Here is an 18183-nt window from a genome sequence, read left to right on the forward strand (position 1 = left end):
GTCTCAGAGAAAACACAGCGAAAAAAGGGAGCCCAATGTGGATATTATAAATGAGGGCTGGAAAATAATGTTTAATCAAGCACAGGAGAAGATTTTAAACCTGATGACACAAAACAAAAGCAAATGTGCTGAATTAAGACAAATGTCCCACCTGCTTAAAGAAAAAGAAGCTATTAACCAGGAGCTCTATGGGAAACTCGAGCTTAAGAACCTGGAGACTGAGGAACTTAATAACTTAAAATACAAATGCAGTGAAATGCTAAGCAAGAACTCAGAGCTAGAGGAACTCAATAACATCTTAAAATGCAAAAATGATGAAATCTTGAGAAAGAACTCAGAGCTCGAGGGACAGAATAAGGACTTAAACTACAAATACAGTGAAATCCTAAAAAAGAACACAAAGCTCAGGGGACAGAATAAGAACTTAAACTACAAATACAGTGAAATCCTAAAAAAGAGCACTGAGGTTGAGGAACTTAATAACAACTTAAAATACAAAAATGATGAAATCCTGAGAAAGAACACAGTGCTCGAGGGACAGAATAAGAACTTAAACTACAAATACAGTGAAATCCTAAAAAAGAGCACTGAGGTTGAGGAACTTAATAACAACTTAAAATACAAAAATGATGAAATCCTGAGAAAGAACTCAGAGCTCGAGGGACAGAATAAGAACTTAAACTACAAATACAGTGAAGTCCTAAAAAAGAGCACTGAGGTTGAGGAACTTAATAACATCTTAAAATACAAAAATGATGAAATCCTGAGAAAGAACTCAGAGCTCGAGGGACAGAATAAGAACTTAAACTACAAATACAGTGAAATCCTAAAAAAGAGCACTGAGGTTGAGGAACTTAATAACATCTTAAAATACAAAAATGATGAAATCCTGAGAAAGAACTCAGAGCTCGAGGGACAGAATAAGAACTTAAACTACAAATACAGTGAAATCCTAAAAAAGAGCACTGAGGTTGAGGAACTTAATAACATCTTAAAATACAAAAATGATGAAATCCTGAGAAAGAACACAGTGCTCGAGGGACAGAATAAGAACTTAAACTACAAATACAGTGAAGTCCTAAAAAAGAGCACTGAGGTTGAGGAACTTAATAACAACTTAAAATACAAATGCAGTGAAATGCTAAGCAAGAACTCAGAGCTTGAGGAACTTAATAACAACTTAAAATACAAAAATGATGAAATCCTGAGAAAGAACTCAGAGCTCGAGGGACAGAATAAGAACTTAAACTACAAATACAGTGAAGTCCTAAAAAAGAGCACTGAGCTTGAGGAACTTCATAACAACTTAAAATCCAAAAACAAGAAAATGCTCAAGGAACAGCACGTACTGGGTGGTTTCGGCCAAGGGCCTAGTGTCAACTTGGGGGAGAAATCGGAGCACTGTGCATGTTCCCCCAATTCATGCACCCAGCAACTGAATCATGAGGGGCCAAAAGATGCACCAGTGCCTGAGCCCACCAAGGACTCCACAAAGGAGTGTGACGTGTGCGAGGCTGAGCCCTCTGCACCTTGTAATGATGTGACAGTGGAAGCTCCACTGTCAGAGGAACAGTTGCTTGTTAAAGAGCTCATAAAGGCAGTAATCACACATGCCTCAAGAGAGGCAAATGTGTCGCCATCCGATGAGATTCAGCAGGGTCTCTTCATAGCTCTGTGGGCGCAACTTAAAGAAGAAACTCTAAATATAAAAAAAAAGAGGATCAAAAGTCTTGAAAAGGCAATTTTCAATGACATTACAAAGGAACTGGGTATTACACCTAACCTTGTTACCATTACGTTGACTGTTGCTTCGCCGTACCAACAAGTGGTGATTTCGATATTCAAAGACCACCTGTTCCGAAAAAAGCAAAACCGACTTGCAAGGTTTTTCGCATGGTGTGGAAAAACATAGGACGATGAAGACCAGCTACCAGAAACTGACAATATCTCCCAGACACTTTTGGACGAATTTAAAGATATTATATTTCCAAGAAAACAAAATGAATATTTAGAGCAATCCATCAGGATTGCTCTAAATATCCATCCATCCATCCATCTTCATCCGCTTTATCCGGGGCCGGGTCGCGGGGGCAGCAGCCTAAGCAAAGAGGCCCAGACCTCCCTCTCCCCAGCCACCTCCTCCAGCTTATCCGGGGGAATACCAAGGCGTTCCCAGGCCAGCCGAGAGATATAATCTCTCCAGCGTGTCCTGGGTCTGCCCCGGGGTCTCCTCCCGGTGGGACATGCCTGGAACACCTCACCCAGGAGGCGCCCAGGGGGCATCCTTGTCAGATGCCCGAACCACCTCAGCTGGCTCAGATTTGGAGGTGCTGATCCTCATTCCCGCTGCTTCACACTCGGCTGCGAACCGTTCCAGTGCGAGCTGGAGGCCCTCACCCGATGAAGCCAACAGAACCACATCATCTGCAAAAATCAGAGATGAGATTCTGAGGCCACCAAAGCGAAAGCCCTCCGCCACTTGGCTGCGCCTAGAAATCCTGTCCATAAAAATTATGAACAGAACCGGAGACAAAGGGCAGCCCTGGCGGAGCCCATCACCCACCAGGAACGAGTCCGACTTATTGCCGGCAATGCGAACCAAGCTCTTGCAACGGTTGTATAGGGATCGAATGGCCCGTAGCAATGGGCCAGACACCCCATATTCCCGCAACACCTCCCACAGGACACCCCGAGGGACACGGTCGAATGCCTTCTCCAAGTCCACAAAACACATGTAGACTGGTTGGGCAAACTCCCATGCACCCTCAAGTATCCTGGAGAGGATAAAGAGCTGGTCCAGTGTTCCGCAACCAGGACGAAAACCGCATTGTTCCTCCTGTATCCGAGGTTTGACTAACGGACGAACTCTCCTTTCCAGCACCCTGGCATAGACTTTCCCAGGGAGGCTCTAAATATTTCTTTAAAATTATTTGGACAGTTTAAGTGTATTAGTTGACATCAAAGTGACTCTTTAAATTGGCTAACAACAAACGATTCAAACAAGCTAATTTATTTCACATCCAATGAGTCACTTTAAAAATCCCACGACCGGTCGAGGCAGATGGCCGTCCCTCACTGAGCCTGGTTCTGCTGGAGGTTTCTTGCTTTTAAAAGAAAGTTTTTCCTCCCCACTGTCGCCGAGTGCTTGCTCAGAGGGAATTGTCAGATTATTGGGGTTTTATTTATTTTTTATCAACTAATACACAACTCGGGGCTCGCAAAATCTCTAGCCCGACGTCTCGGAGCTAGAGATATCTCCGGTCGGGCGACCAAAATCTATCTCAGCCCCGCCCGTCGGGTTATCATATAGCCCGACGGGCAATTTTGCGAGCCCTGCGATCTTATTGGGCATTCCAAATTGATTTTTTTTAATTCATTAATAAAGTCCTAAAAAGAGTATATTGTGAATATTGCATGTTTTCATTGTCACACAAATGTGTACATTTTCAGCCTAGACTGAACATGTGTGTTTGTCTTCTATTCAAAATCAAACATTTTAGTAGCAACTACTTTATTAAAATATGGCAGATGTTTTACTCTGATTACACAAACTTTATGTAGGAGTAGGTCACAGATAAGAGGTATTTATTTGTAAATTTGACCTCTGACCTCACAGAGATACAGGATGACAGGATATGTGATATTAGAATCCACATATATTGGTATATAATCTCCTAAATGTTGCCAATGGCCGTAAGGAACATAGCTCTAAATAACATTATCATCTTTTTGACCCTCACTATAGTCTGTATGACAAGTCAGAACAAAAGGTCGGAGGTCAAATGTGGCGTTAAATCCTAATGCGGTACATTCTTATGTTGACAATACACACCACACTTGTAAGAAAGTTATAAGTCAAATTATAAGGCTTTTTATAAGGTGTTTCTCTATGAAAGCAGTTAAGATCATTATGCAAATACATAGCCTCAGTATATTGGGGTCTGGAATAAAACTAGAATTAATTAAACTTCTCTGCTGCTTAAAGCTGCAGCGCCCGGATTACTTGCGTTGCCAGCTACTTCCGTGCAACTGAAGTGGGGGGGGGGAAAACCCAAACACATTTATGCCTTTGTTATTAGGCAAAGGTATGCATTTATGGAGCTTTAACGTTTCTTGTAACCGAATTATGACGCTATCAGAAGGTTGCTTTCAGTGTGTAGCGCAGTCACGAATGACTACACGCATCACGATGGAATAATTAATGCCTACAGGTTTAGTATGTCTACTCTCGTTGTTCATGTTTGTTATAAGACTGTCGAATAGTAGTTAAAACAATAAAGACCTATTGTGCCAGTATCACCATGACTCTTTCTTGTTTGTGCAGAATAACGACTGAGAACATGGCATTTTAGCGCTACCAAAAAGTGATTGTGGCCTATAACTTGTCACTGAAACAATATTTCTGCTTCAAACTTGTTGGATATATTCCAGAAGGGTTACATGTGATATATTGTATCCCAAAACCTCTCCAAGAACTGCTGAATAACTTGTACAGGAACAATAACACTGATAATATGCCATTTTCAAGCTGCCAAAAAGTGATTGTGGCCTATATCTTGTCACTGAAACAATATTTCTGCTTCAAACTTGCTGCATGTCATTCTGAAGGGTCCTATGTGACACATTATATCTCAAACAGTCCCTTAGAACTGCTGGATAACCTGTAAAGGAACATTAACTTTGATAATATGCCATTTTCAGCCTGCCAAAAAGTGATTGTGGCCTATATCTTGTTAATGAAATACTATTTCTGCTTCAAACTTGCTGCATGTCATTCTGAAGGGTCCTATGTGACACATTATATCCCAAACAGTCCCTTAGAACTGCTGAATAACCATTAAGGGAACGATAAAACTGATAATATGCAATTTCCAACCTGTCAAAAAGTGATTGCCGCCTATATCTTGTCACTGAAACAATATTTCTGCTTCAAAATTGTTGGATATCCTCCAGAAGGGTTACATGTGATATATTATATCCCAAACACTCTCCAAGAACTGCTGAATAACTTTTAAAGGAACATTAACATTGATAATATGCCATTTTCAGCCTGCCAAAAAGTGATTGCCGCCTATATCTTGTCACTGAAATACTATTTCTGCTTCAAACTTGCTGCATGTCATTCAGATGGGTCATATGTCAAATATTATATCTCAAAGAGTCCCTTAGAACTGCTGAATAACTTGTACAAGAACAATAACACTGATAATATGCGATTTTCAAGCTGCCAAAAAGTGATTGTGGACTATAACTTGTCACTGAAACAATATTTCTGCTTCAAACTGGTTGGATATATTCCAGAAGGGTTACATGTGATATATTATATCTCAGCCCCGCAAGACCAAAAAAACCCCATTTGTTTGTGAAGCATGCTGGTCAGAGGGTCGCTGTCAATTTTTCAATGTTTTTGAAATGTTTCTTGTTTTGTATCGTTGTCTCCTATAATATTTATTGGTTGTTTATTTGTTTATTAATTCATTAATTTATCTTCGTGTTGCTGTGTGTGTTTCTGTGTTGTTCACAAGTTCAGCTTTGATTGCAATTTGTTTGTAGGATGATTCAATTATTTTGTGTTTCCTAACATGTTAGCATAGTTACTGTATGCAAAGAATTAATATATATGTTGTTCCATGGTTTACTGGTGTTGAGCTTCCGCTATACCCTCTGTTTCTGGTCTATTTGTTAGTTTATTTTAACTGGTGGTTTCTTCTTTAATTGGATGTAATTGTTATTTGTTTTTGGTTTTCATTTCAATTAATAAGTGCTGTATTGGAATGACATTTTTATTACCGTTTGTTTTGTCTTTCCTATTACTTGGTGTTCCTAATGTGTTTAAGCAGATCTCCTCCCACCTGTTTCCATTTGGCCATTATCCTTTTTTTGTATTATTTTTGAATTACAACATTTTTGAAATTTGACGTTTTATGCACAGGTTGAAAATGACATATTATCGGTATTAATGTTCTTTTAAAAGTTATTCAGCAGTTCTTGGAGAGTGTTTGGGATATAATATATCACATGTAACCCTTCTGGAGGATATCCAACAATTTTGAAGCAGAAATATTGTTTCAGTGACAAGATATAGGCGGCAATCACTTTTTGACAGGTTGGAAATTGCATATTATCAGTTTTATCGTTCCCTTAATGGTTATTCAGCAGTTCTAAGGGACTGTTTGGGATATAATGTGTCACATAGGACCCTTCAGAATGACATGCAGCAAGTTTGAAGCAGAAATAGTATTTCATTAACAAGATATAGGCCACAATCACTTTTTGGCAGGCTGAAAATGGCATATTATCAAAGTTAATGTTCCTTTACAGGTTATCCAGCAGTTCTAAGGGACTGTTTGAGATATAATGTGTCACATAGGACCCTTCAGAATGACATGCAGCAAGTTTGAAGCAGAAATATTGTTTCAGTGACAAGATATAGGCCACAATCACTTTTTGGCAGCTTGAAAATGGCATATTATCAGTGTTATTGTTCCTGTACAAGTTATTCAGCAGTTCTTGGAGAGGTTTTGGGATACAATATATCACATGTAACCCTTCTGGAATATATCCAACAAGTTTGAAGCAGAAATATTGTTTCAGTGACAAGTTATAGGCCACAATCACTTTTTGGTAGCGCTAAAATGCCATGTTCTCAGTCGTTATTCTGCACAAACAAGAAAGAGTCATGGTGATACTGGCACAATAGGTCTTTATTGTTTTAACTACTATTCGACAGTCTTATAACAAACATGAACAACGAGAGTAGACATACTAAACCTGTAGGCATTAATTATTCCATCGTGATGCGTGTAGTCATTCGTGACTGCGCTACACACTGAAAGCAACCTTCTGATAGCGTCATAATTCGGTTACAAGAAACGTTAAAGCTCCATAAATGCATACCTTTGCCTAATAACAAAGGCATAAATGTGTTTGGGTTTCCCCCCCCACGTTATATCAGTTGCACGGAAGTAGCTGGCAACGCAAGTAATCCGGGCGCTGCAGCTTTAAGCAGCTGCGCGCGCTCCCGCGGACGGCAATCAGTTTCTGGCAGACAATCACTTTTTGGCACAACACCTGTCGTGCGATCGAACATTGCAGCCGACCACACAGCAAATATGAACGGTGGCTGTTGTGTGTGCCTTCGCTCCCTTTTCGCTTGCGCTTTGTTTAGACCCCTAAAAACGCTCCAAAGCCCTGTGACAAAATGAAACGAGGTTACCGCCCACTTTGTGAGTGCCGCAGTGCGCATGCTCAGTGTAGTAGCCGGTTATGGCGGCGGTGTGTGTTTGTCCATGAGGTGGGGGACTCCTGCTATTCTTGCGGTGTGTGACAGAGCGATCTGAGCGAAGCGCTGCCATGGCTGGAGTGTTTGACATTGATTTGGACCAGCCGGAGGAAAATGTCTCCGACGATGAGAACGAGGAGGTATACTTTAGCGGGAGACGCTGACGATTTACCGCGAAAGCTGTCACAGCAGAAACTCTCCACGCACGGAAGCTAGCTGCTTAGCCTGGTAGCCTGCCTGACAGCCGCCCGCAGGCCTTCTCCTGCAGCCGGACAGCTCAGGCCCTTTTCACACAGGGACATAGCCGAAGCTAGTGCTAATTAGCATGACCGGGATCGCGACAGAGCTGTCACCGGCTTTAATGCTAACGTGATCCGGCGATGACATGCGCACGGTGTTGACGCTGTGTCAAAGCCCAGCGCTGTCATGTTGGGAGTTGAGCAAGACGTCCTTACTTGGCCAAAGGTGCTGCAGTGATAAATGTGGCTCCGAGCGCAACAGTTTATTTTGGCAGGACTGACAGCCAGAGTCGGAATGTGCACCGGAGTGTCCGCTTGTTTCTGTTCTCGCTGAGATATAAAAGGCAGCAATACTCCAGAAATACACTGCATTTTTAAAATGAGGGGCTTTGAAGAGCTGCTGTCAGAGTCTAGGCTTCTTATTACAAAAACAAGAAAAAAAACTTCCAAGTGCAGCTGCTGAAAAGAAGAGAGTGCAATAAACAGCACACACTGTCTATATGTGTAGACTTTATCAAGAAAGCTTTGCTGAAAGGTCACATCAGTCTCTTTAAAGAGGAAGATTTTTTTTATTAAGGCTATTGTGCAAGAGGCTATAATTTAGGTACTGCTATAAATATTTACTGTTTTCGTGAGTGATTATTTAAGTGAGTTGTAGATCAGTTATTACTGATTGCAAGGCAAGAAAACCAGCAAGTGGAGAAGCTGTGAGAAGAAAATGTTTGGTATTTTTTGCTAAAGATTGATTGGAAGCATTAATCAATATTCAAAAGAGCTGCTGAGTAACTGAATTCACAAGAATTTATTGATGAAACAAGTAAGCTCTAAATGTAAACAGCTGTTGCCCTGCATGCTGCTAAGCTCAGTGTTAGAAATGCTTTATTGTAGTTGTTACTTAAAAACGTAGAGGACTGGGTATGTCCTTATGAAGTTAAAAGCTGAGAGAAAGCCTTAAAAACCGATGGCTCTGTCACAAGCGCCTTCAGTCCACATATTAATGTATCCTTGGGCAAACTGAAAGTTTCCCTGGGTGCATCCATCAGAGTGTGAGTGTTAGAAAAAGCACTTGGGGATAGTGAATAGTCCCGTGTGTGATTGGATGAATAAGACGTGTAGAAAGAAGCACTTTGAAGAACTTTAGTAGGAAGGCGCTATTGATAAGTACCAGTTCATTTACCATTTACACCATGGCTGCTGTGGATTCTGTTCATGACAAAAACTAAGAAAAATCCTTCACAACTTTGTTTTGTTTTCCTCTTTTTCTCCCAGGGTCAAATCGCTGATCTCATGGAGCAGTGCATTGAGTTGTAAGTTTTTAAAACTTGACTTTTGTGAGATTTTTATAACCAAAGAGGTCAAAAAGAGGCACGGGCATAATAGAAAGTCGAACATGTCTCACTGCAGCAACATGGATGACTGCGAGAAGATCGAGATATCCGAGGACAACGTCAATCAGGGCACAGAGAACATCCGACCGGAGTGCTTCGAGCTGCTGCGCGTCCTGGGGAAGGGTGGCTACGGAAAGGTAATCATTGCCTTGACAAAGCGCTCTCTTTTATTTGGTGTCTGTGATGTGGCGTCTGTTATTGCTTTGACCCGCATTTCTTAAAGCGCATCTTTTTGACATGTTGATCCCTTTCCTCCCTGGGCAGGTTTTTCAAGTTCGAAAGGTTGTTGGCGCTGCAGCGGGCAAAATATTTGCCATGAAAGTTTTAAAAAAGGTACATTTCTTCCCCTTTTCTTTGCTATGTTACCCTTCACCAATTCCGGAACACACAATCCTGTTCATCAATTAGAGCGCCTCTCATTATGTTTTATATGAACACAGCTGCATGTTTGCCATTAAACATTACGATGCTTTGGTCTGCAAACATTGGCTGCCTCTGAAGCCTGTGGCCGGGTAAGATTTCACTGCTAGTTGGTAGACTGCCATCAGCTCTGCTCTGCTGCAGCCTTGGCACTTAAAACACTCTGCCTCAGCCCATTAGACACTGCTCGATTCTCACACTGCTTCTGCTTTATTGGCTTACGTGACCCTAGTGACACATTAAAGAACTGCCACGTTTCAGTTATTTGTTTAAACCCCTTGGCTTTAAGGCAGCGGCACAGCTCCGATACGGGGCTGTAGGGTGGCGATAGAGGCCAGGTTTCATCTTTATGAAGCATCTCAAGGTATGAAATCAGTCCTGACTTGCCCAAAATTCCCAGCTGCATACATTTATTTTCTTAAACTACAGTTTATCATCGCACGTTGGTCTGTCCTAACCTGCCAGTTGTTCCCTCCATGTGGAAAGAGATCACTGTATGAATGCAGAATTTGAGTTAAATACCAGAATTTTCCAGAGATCGCACTTACATAAAACTTCCATTCAGATTTCATGTCCAGTGAAGGAAAAGCTTAGATATTCTTCTTAATTTAAAACAATCCGATAAAGTTTGAGCAGTGATTCACAACTTGGGGCGTTTTCACACCTGTCGTTCATTGACTCGAATCAGTTTTAAACTTGGAGCTATTTCCTGTGGTTTGGTTTGTTTTCAGTATTTTCTCAAAGAAAAATCAAAGCAAACCAAATGCGTCGATACAAAACACGTGAGAATGTTCAATCCACTCATTTGCCAAATGTGTCCCTTTGAACCTATAGCTTCATTAGAAAACACATATGCGTATGTAGAGTACTGTGTAAAAGTCCTGAGCAACCCCTCATATCTTGCTTCCACTGGGATGACTTTTAAATGACCTTCTTGTTATTTTTAAAGTGGGCTTGAGGAATAGTTCTCGAGGCTGGTAAACCACGTTCTTTAACACTAAACTGAATCATTCAAGTAGTATCTTTAGGCACTTTGCTGCTAGTAGCCTGTCACAAAAGCACATCTCTTAAGGTGAATCTACAAAGATATATCAAGCTGACAGGCATAAAATAGGTTTGGTTGAAAACTTGGCATATCTTGGCATGGTGTTCAGTGTGTCCTTCAAAAAATTTGAGGAAACTTGGCAAATGGGGGAAAAAAGAAGATGCGACAGGCCTTAAAAAAATATCCAAAGCAGATGAATAGTATCTGAAAGTCATGTCCATGAGAAATAGGAAAATATCCAGCAATACTCTCAGTCATGGATTGGCCTCCCCAGATGCCGGACCTCAACATTACTGAAGCTGTGTGTGATCATCTTGACAGAGAACATCCAAAGAAGAGCTTTGAATGTCCTTCAAGAAGTTTGGACAACTATTCCTGAAGACTACTTAAAGAAACGACACGACAGCTTTCCTAACTGAGTTCAGCCTGTGTTAAAGGATAAAAGTAGTTGACTTCAAAGCTTGTTAGAATTGTACAAACTCTGCTTTTCGTGTTTCAATAACTTGCTGCATCTGTTTCCTGTTCTCTTAGTAAGATGTAAAGAAAAGAGAGTTGGCTTAAGACTTTAGTACAGCACCGTATAAAATCCAGAGTAGTCGCGTTTGCTTCAGCCTGTCAGTGTTTTGAACGTGATAGCTGAACTGCTGAACGCATCGTCATCATCTTGTGTGTTAATGTTTCAGCCTCGACTGCCATAAAACCGTCATATAATTTCTCATTTACTCTCTAGTTGGAACTTTGATTCAGGGCTGCATGTGTGAGAGTGAGAGAGGGAAAAGGCTCAAAGTCCTGAGGTTGGACTGCGGACTCCTGAGATGCTTCATAAGCACGTGTTAGTAGACTAGTTGGAAGAAGTGAGAAGAGCTGGAAATTCACATTAAATTGCACAAATCAGCCAGTTCTCATTGGTCTTTCACGCAGTGCTGAGACAGCGTAGTTGCTGAAACAGCTTTTTGGCCTTCTGACAAAAGTGTTTAGTAAACAAAAAGAAGAGTGAAGGAAGAGTGCTTTTCTTCTCTCTGTGCACATAATGATTCCCGGTGTACTCCAGCAGGGCTGCGCGTATTTTAATGCATGTTTTTTGGTTTAGTTTATAAGTTACCAGGTGATTGATCTGACTTGCTAAACTTATTAAAGTAGACTTAGAATAATAATAATGAAATGTGATTCTGCTGCTTTCATATGGAAGACCAAAAGACTCAAAAGCTTGACCATAGTGAGACACCACTCAGCACGTGCTGATTAAAAACAAGAAAACACAAATATCTCTTTAAGAAAACCCCAAACCTTGGTATTATTTATCTGACAAACAGAAGAACAGAGACAGCACACTGGACTTGATACATGACATTCAACCACTAAAACGAATGTTTCTGTCCACGAATACAAGGAAATAACTGTAATTTGTCATCTCAATGAAACATAATAGAAATGTGCTTTACTGTTTATTCTTTATTTCTATATTTTCTGCTTCATTGTAAAATAGTAAACTTAAAAATTCATGCCTAACAACAATAATTATGTTCAAACGTTAAAAATATAATTCCAGTTAAAGGGTTTGCACGTACTAGTGGATTAACCATTACATTACTACAACATTAGTAATGTAATTACAAATACTTTTAACTTTAGGCCAGCTCTGACATAAACATTACACTAATACATTTGTTAAGTACTGCACTATCCAGCTGGTTGTGTCATGTGATCCAACTCGGCAGCCAAATGCAAAATGTTTTTACTTTAAAGGGTTTCGCACTTCCTGGCGACAGCAGTGAATTGACTGAGTTCTGTCTGTGCAAGATATCAAATATGATGGGCACGCTTTGCTAATTTTACTTTCATATTGCAAAATCCGATGTTACAGCATTTTATTTTGAGGAACTTAAGTGTTTAATGGACACAGAAGCAGCTTTTCAAACTAAGAACATCCACGCTGTCGTTTATTTTCGGGGTACAAATTTAGCCACTTGTGTAAAATGTTATCTTTTACTTACACTGTGACTCACATACATGTATAGTGTCTCTGTGTCGCCTGGATTGGTGGCGTGTTGTTGGTCAAGCTTTTGAGTTGTTCTGCCCACCGTACTGCTGATGACTAAGCTGAAGTCCTGAGTCTTACAGTGAAGTCTTGTTATTTTCTCTGTATTAGTCACGTGGGACAAACAGGCAGTGACCAAAAATATGCTGCATATAATGCTGCTGTGTCTGCTTCTTAAATAATGTCGATTTGTTCATTTGCAGGCTATGATTGTGCGCAACGCCAAGGACACAGCCCACACCAAGGCGGAGAGGAACATCCTGGAGGAAGTAAAGCATCCCTTCATTGTCGATCTCATCTACGCCTTTCAGACGGGAGGGAAGCTATACCTCATCCTGGAGTATCTGAGTGGTCAGTGGAAGCAGTACACTCACATATACAGACCATTAACATGGCTCCTAGCAGGCACTCTTCTTGTATCTTACTATATGCGTGAAATCTCTGTCTGCCTGTGAGCTCCTCCTAAAAACCAGCACGAGTTGAGCAACCAAAATTGGCACATAGATGCGTCTTACAGGGGATTTATGCTTCAATGGGAAATCTACGCAATTTACCTTACGTCGCAACCTCAAACCCCTCTGAAACCTCGCACCAGATAAAATATAAAATTACCAGAAATATAACTACAACAATCATATGACCCCCTCAACCCTATGAGCAAGTGTTTTGGTGACAGTGGGAAGGAAAAACTCCCTTTTAACAGGAAGAAACCAGGTTCAGTGTAAACATCAGATCTGAATATTGTAAATACACTGAAATCAGAGTTCTTTGCATTTTATTTTCCACCCTTTTTCTTTTTCCTTCTTCACTCTCTCATCTCTCCAGAGTGCTCTCACGCTGTCTTCAAACTGTATGTAACAGGATCTAATGCACACATCCGTTACACTGTAGCTGTCTGGTTAATCATGGATTTATCTCTAATGTGTCTGATATTAGATAATGTTATACTATTTCATTTCGCCGTGAGGCCAGAGAGGAGTGTCCCAAACAGTTAATGTGCAGGGGTTAGTGTGAGGGGTCACAGCAATTTCCCTCGCCCGTCTCGGTGCGATGGAGGCGTAAAGGTTTATGGAGGTTAATATACGAGTAGTGTGAGTCACATAATTGTGGTTTAGATTCCCGAGCAGAAACGTTTGCATCTATCGGACACGAGAACCTGACTGTCACCTCTTCTTTCTACTCGGCTGTTCCACACGGGTCAGACATTTAGGAGTGTGCATATATGGCTGTTAGTAGCATGAACATGTGTTCACCTGTGCAGGAGGAGAACTCTTTATGCAGCTGGAGAGAGAGGGCATCTTCATGGAAGACACAGCCTGGTGAGCATGACGACGCACTGAAACACAGATTGCAGGATGAAATGTTCGGATTGTTTAAAGATGATGTAATATCTCAGAGACCTCTGTTATAGATGTCGACAGTGTGAATGAGTTCATTAGTTCTGTTACACTGCAGATAAGCATAAGCAGCAAAATATATGCTTTGTCTTTTCTTGTCTGATGGCTCAGATGCAATGTGGACCTCAGACCGGCTTAAAGTTTTTCTCTTTCTTTAGTTTTTACCTGGCAGAGATCTCCATGGCTCTGGGTCACCTGCACCAGAAGGGCATCATCTACAGAGACCTAAAGCCCGAGAACATCATGCTTAACAGCCAAGGTGAGATGGGAAATGGCTAAAAAAATCAAAAATGACCTTAAGATTTATAATGGCAGCTCTTTTTCAATGTATATGTTAATGTGAGGCTAATGTTTTCCTCAAAGGTCACGTAAAGCTGACAGACTTCGGGCTGTGTAAAGAATCCATTCACGACGGCACGGTCACGCACACTTTCTGTGGCACCATTGAATATATGTGAGTACACTTCTTGTTTTTAATTAATCTCTTATCCAGCAATGAGAGTCGCTCTTCGTGGCCGCTTGATGATCTTTGCTAAGTAATATTGCTGCACCAGTAATAAGCACTCGCATTATCACAGGGCTCCAGAGATCCTCATGAGAAGCGGGCACAACAGAGCGGTGGACTGGTGGAGTCTGGGCGCTCTGATGTACGACATGCTCACAGGAGCGGTCAGTTAAACATTAACAGCCTGGAAAGAAAAAAAGCTTTCTCATTGGCTCTTATTAATGGACTGTTATAAATATGAATCCGCATTAGCGACGGTAGAGTAACCTCAGCTCCATGTTTTACTGCAGCCGCCTTTCACTGGTGAAAACCGAAAAAAGACAATTGACAAGATCCTGAAGTGTAAGCTCAGCCTCCCGCCGTACCTCACACATGAAGCTCGAGACCTCCTAAAAAAGGTATCAAGAGGTTGTTTTTTTTCCCCTCCTGTTAGTTCGTCTTGTTATTGTCTTCTTATTTTTATTTCTTCCTTTTTTGCAGTTGCTAAAGAGAAACGCTTCATCGCGCCTGGGAGCGGGAGCAGGAGACGCTGCAGAGGTGCAGGTGAGAATATGCAGCTGGATGTCGGTGATGAGTCGCACCAGCTCTGCCATGAACTACTCAGTGCTTATCTATAGATGCAGAGCACACATATTCCATCTGTTCATTGCGCTTTGTGCGTGGTTGTGCCATAGGGTCATACCTTCTTCCGACACATCAACTGGGAGGAGTTGCTGGCTCGGAAAGTGGAGCCTCCCTTCAAGCCTTTTCTGGTGAGTACTCGAGCGGGAAACTGCAAGAAGTCCTACGTTTCGGGAATCGCAACCTCTCCTGTTTCAGACGTGCTCGTGTTGCTGTACTCCCTCACCTGCGTGTCCTCTCTTCTGTCTTCGCAGCAATCGGCTGACGACGTGAGTCAGTTTGACTCAAAGTTCACCAGTCAGACGCCCGTCGATAGCCCGGATGACTCGACCCTCAGTGAGAGCGCCAATCAAGCCTTCCTGGTAACTTCTGACTCAGGCTCTGTTAGAGTTTTCAGTACTCAGTCCATATGCAGCATCTCTTAAGGCTCAAAGGAGGACAGTAAGGTGTCATCTTAATGATTTCTCAGTTGTTTTAGGATTTAATGGTAAACTGTAAAGATTATTAATTATCACAGGGCAGAAATAAATCTGAGACTGACAGTCGCTGCACTTGGCTCGGTAGTAAACGAGGATTCCTCTCATTAGTTTTGTCCTGAACACGACTTCGTCTCCCCTGACCTGTTTCTTTCCCTGCGATTTAGGGTTTCACGTATATCGCTCCATCGGTCCTGGAAAACATCAAAGAAAAATTCTCGTATGAGCCAAAAATCCGCTCACCCCGACGCATCACGGACAGCCCAAGGACACCGCTCAGGTAATGTCAGCGTGAGAAACGAGCATGTTTGTGTTGCGACGGACGATCCTCAGGCTGATGCCTCTGGTACAAATGCTTTTCATACAGAAGTAACATTTGCCAGATATCATACCGCACTAAAAGTATGTTTTTTGGATAAAATGATCACTTATGGTCTTTAGATATAGTGCAGATTCTCAGTTGGCAATTAGCTTAAAAATAAGTTAAAATAAATATAGTTAACATTTTATTTTGTAAGTTGTGGTGCTTTTATTACAAAAATTAGTGGCATGATGTCCTGTGATAAGAGGCAGCAGATCATAAGTCCTGCATGTCCCAAGGTGAGTCGGCCTGAAGCTCAGGAGAGGCTGAAGGAGAACACAAGTCAGTCCTGACCTAAGTGACTGTGACATGAGCTGCATGAAACATCAGGTTGTTGCTCCCGAAGGAGTTTCTATAAGTTCCTAAATTCAAGAACTTACTGTGTTTTTCCAGCTTGGAGTCAGTTTTTACTCAGTGAGTTCAATAAAGACATGAAAGGTCCAGCTGACCTCCTGTGTGTTAGTTTAGTCCGATGGTTTTAAGACTGCATCTGTTACTTAGATGAAGATCACACCACACTTTGACAGTAGTCGGTGCTGAAATCCTGCTGATTCTCCAGGGTACAAATACTTTTTCTCAGATCTCTTTGGTTTTTGAGGAAGCTCAGATCTTTCAGTGTGTGCCGCAAGATGCTGGATCTTGTACCAGTCTGCATATTTAAACCAGTGAAGGGCAGGATGTCTGAGCAAACTTAGTGATGTTCTCCATCTCATCTGCTCGACTCCACACTCCTGAGATTCTCCCTCAGACAGTAAAGAAACATCTGTCTCTATAGATCACTGTGTACATGGTGTTGCGATCAATAATCTTTTTTTTTGTTCTCCATCACAATATTTCGTCAGTTCAGCTGATAAAATCACTTGAAGTTCTTGTCACTGTCTGAATTTTGCCCTTTTTCTGCTGTTAAAATGCAGAAAATAATCAATCTGCCGTTTTTCATCATTCACCTGTTTCTCCTCTGTGCTTTCAGCCCGGTCAAGTTTTCAGGGGGGCACTGTTGGCATCGGAGCCCCCTCGTTCCCAGCGGTGGACCCGGTGTCCTCCAGCCTCCTCAAGACCAGGCCATGGAACTGTCCACCCCAGAGCAGATGGACATCACAACCAGCGCCGAGGCCTCGGCCCCTCTCCCCATCCGTCAGCCTGCTGGGATCAACCTTGCTCAGATGAAGCAGCAAGCCTATCCTGTCATGGCCAAACGGCCCGAGCATCTACGTATGAACCTATGACCCCGCCGCCACTGTTTAGGAGAGTATATTTCTTGACTGTTTTTTTTTCTTCCTCCCACTATTTTTTTAAGAAACAAAGCAAAAAGAAATGGATGCTAGAGACAATGAAAATCCAAAATTGCACATCCACACACTACATATACTGTCAGAACCTGCAGTTTGTGCGTGCATTTGGGACTCCGGCGTGCTATGGTTAAGTGCTACCAACGATATCACGTCTCACCACTTCCGACACCTCAGGTCTGTTGACCTCCGTCTTCTACCCCGACCCCACCCCCGCTCAAATGGACTACAACAGGAGATGCTTGGAGGAGCTGCAGCCTGTAACGTGTCTCACGGTATGCAAGCAACTCAAACTGAAATGCAGTCGGCTAGAAGATATCCAAAGTGCTTTACGCTGTTTAAAAGTGGGGGGAGGCGAGCTTCTTCTATTGGAAGAATTTGGAAAGGACTTCTCAGATAAAACGCTTCCTGTCTCTGAGTGAAAAGGTATGAATTTATTTTTAAAAAAAAGAAGGATTAAGGAAATTTTCTTTGAGTAGCAGATAAGAGGCGGCTCTGGTGATGATGAATATAGCTTTGTCTTAATAAACACATCAACGATGAACCAGAGAGCCTCGATTCAAAGGAGTAAAACCCCTGTTGACTTTTACAATCTGAGCGTCAGTGTTATGGATGACGTGTGACATGGTTCATTTGGCGTGGGATCCCTCCCTCAGTTATCCACTCTTCAGGCACTACCACACTATGGGTTGCATCAGTGGGGTTAGCCGGCACGTCACCAGGTGCACGAGCCTCATTCAGCATTAGCGTGAACCACTGTCTCTTCCCCTACCGTCACACAAAACATCAAACTGATTTCGGTGCTGCTTTCTTTGACCCTCCCTCCTCAGTCTTACACCCAGCAGGAGATGCTGCGCCCCTGCTGTTTTCAGGACGTCGGACCTCACCTGACCCGTGGAATGATTCACATCGGAGACTGCGGCACCAGTTGATCTGGACTGTCTGCCGTTTTTATGCTCCAAAAGCCTGGAGCAGCATTTACAGCCTCCTTGCCTCTGCATTAACTTGTTAAGGAGCAACATTTTAGAAGTCTTGGAAAGCAAGAAAAATTATAAATAAACTGTAAAAGAAATACAAACTGCCGTGTCGTGTTTTAATTTCAAGAAAAGCACCGGGAGACCT

General features: G+C 42.0%; 1 protein-coding gene across 2 annotated transcripts; it reads left to right on the top strand.

Moving 5' to 3' along the window:
• Positions 1 to 7200: 7200 nt before the first annotated feature.
• On the top strand, positions 7201 to 18133 carry rps6kb1b (ribosomal protein S6 kinase b, polypeptide 1b). 2 transcript variants are annotated; one of them, XM_026192084.1, is made up of 15 exons: positions 7201 to 7422; positions 8791 to 8828; positions 8926 to 9046; positions 9174 to 9242; positions 12616 to 12763; positions 13674 to 13731; positions 13968 to 14068; positions 14173 to 14263; positions 14388 to 14478; positions 14605 to 14712; positions 14795 to 14857; positions 14989 to 15066; positions 15190 to 15297; positions 15579 to 15691; positions 16743 to 18133. In XM_026192084.1, the coding sequence occupies exons 1-15, from the start codon at positions 7354 to 7356 to the stop codon at positions 16996 to 16998; spliced, it is 1512 nt and encodes a 503-aa protein (XP_026047869.1). In that variant the 5' UTR covers positions 7201 to 7353; the 3' UTR covers positions 16999 to 18133. The 2 variants fall into 2 exon arrangements, with proteins under 2 accessions (XP_026047869.1, XP_026047870.1); XM_026192085.1 differs by lacking the exons at positions 7201 to 7422; positions 8791 to 8828; positions 8926 to 9046; positions 9174 to 9242 and adding an exon at positions 9251 to 9421.
• The last annotated feature ends 50 nt before the right edge of the window (positions 18134 to 18183 follow it).

This window comes from Astatotilapia calliptera, chromosome 14 (genome assembly GCF_900246225.1).
Source record: "Astatotilapia calliptera chromosome 14, fAstCal1.2, whole genome shotgun sequence".
NCBI lineage: Eukaryota > Metazoa > Chordata > Actinopteri > Cichliformes > Cichlidae > Astatotilapia > Astatotilapia calliptera.

Bases quoted from the DNA above. Each gene is read 5' to 3' on its own strand.
- rps6kb1b (XM_026192084.1), top strand. From the start codon at position 7,354: ATGGCTGGAGTGTTTGACATTGATTTGGACCAGCCGGAGGAAAATGTC. The intron at 12,764-13,673 runs GTCAGTGGAAGC...TCACCTGTGCAG, and splicing joins CATCCTGGAGTATCTGAGTG to GAGGAGAACTCTTTATGCAG. The intron at 13,732-13,967 runs GTGAGCATGACG...CTCTTTCTTTAG, and splicing joins TTCATGGAAGACACAGCCTG to TTTTTACCTGGCAGAGATCT.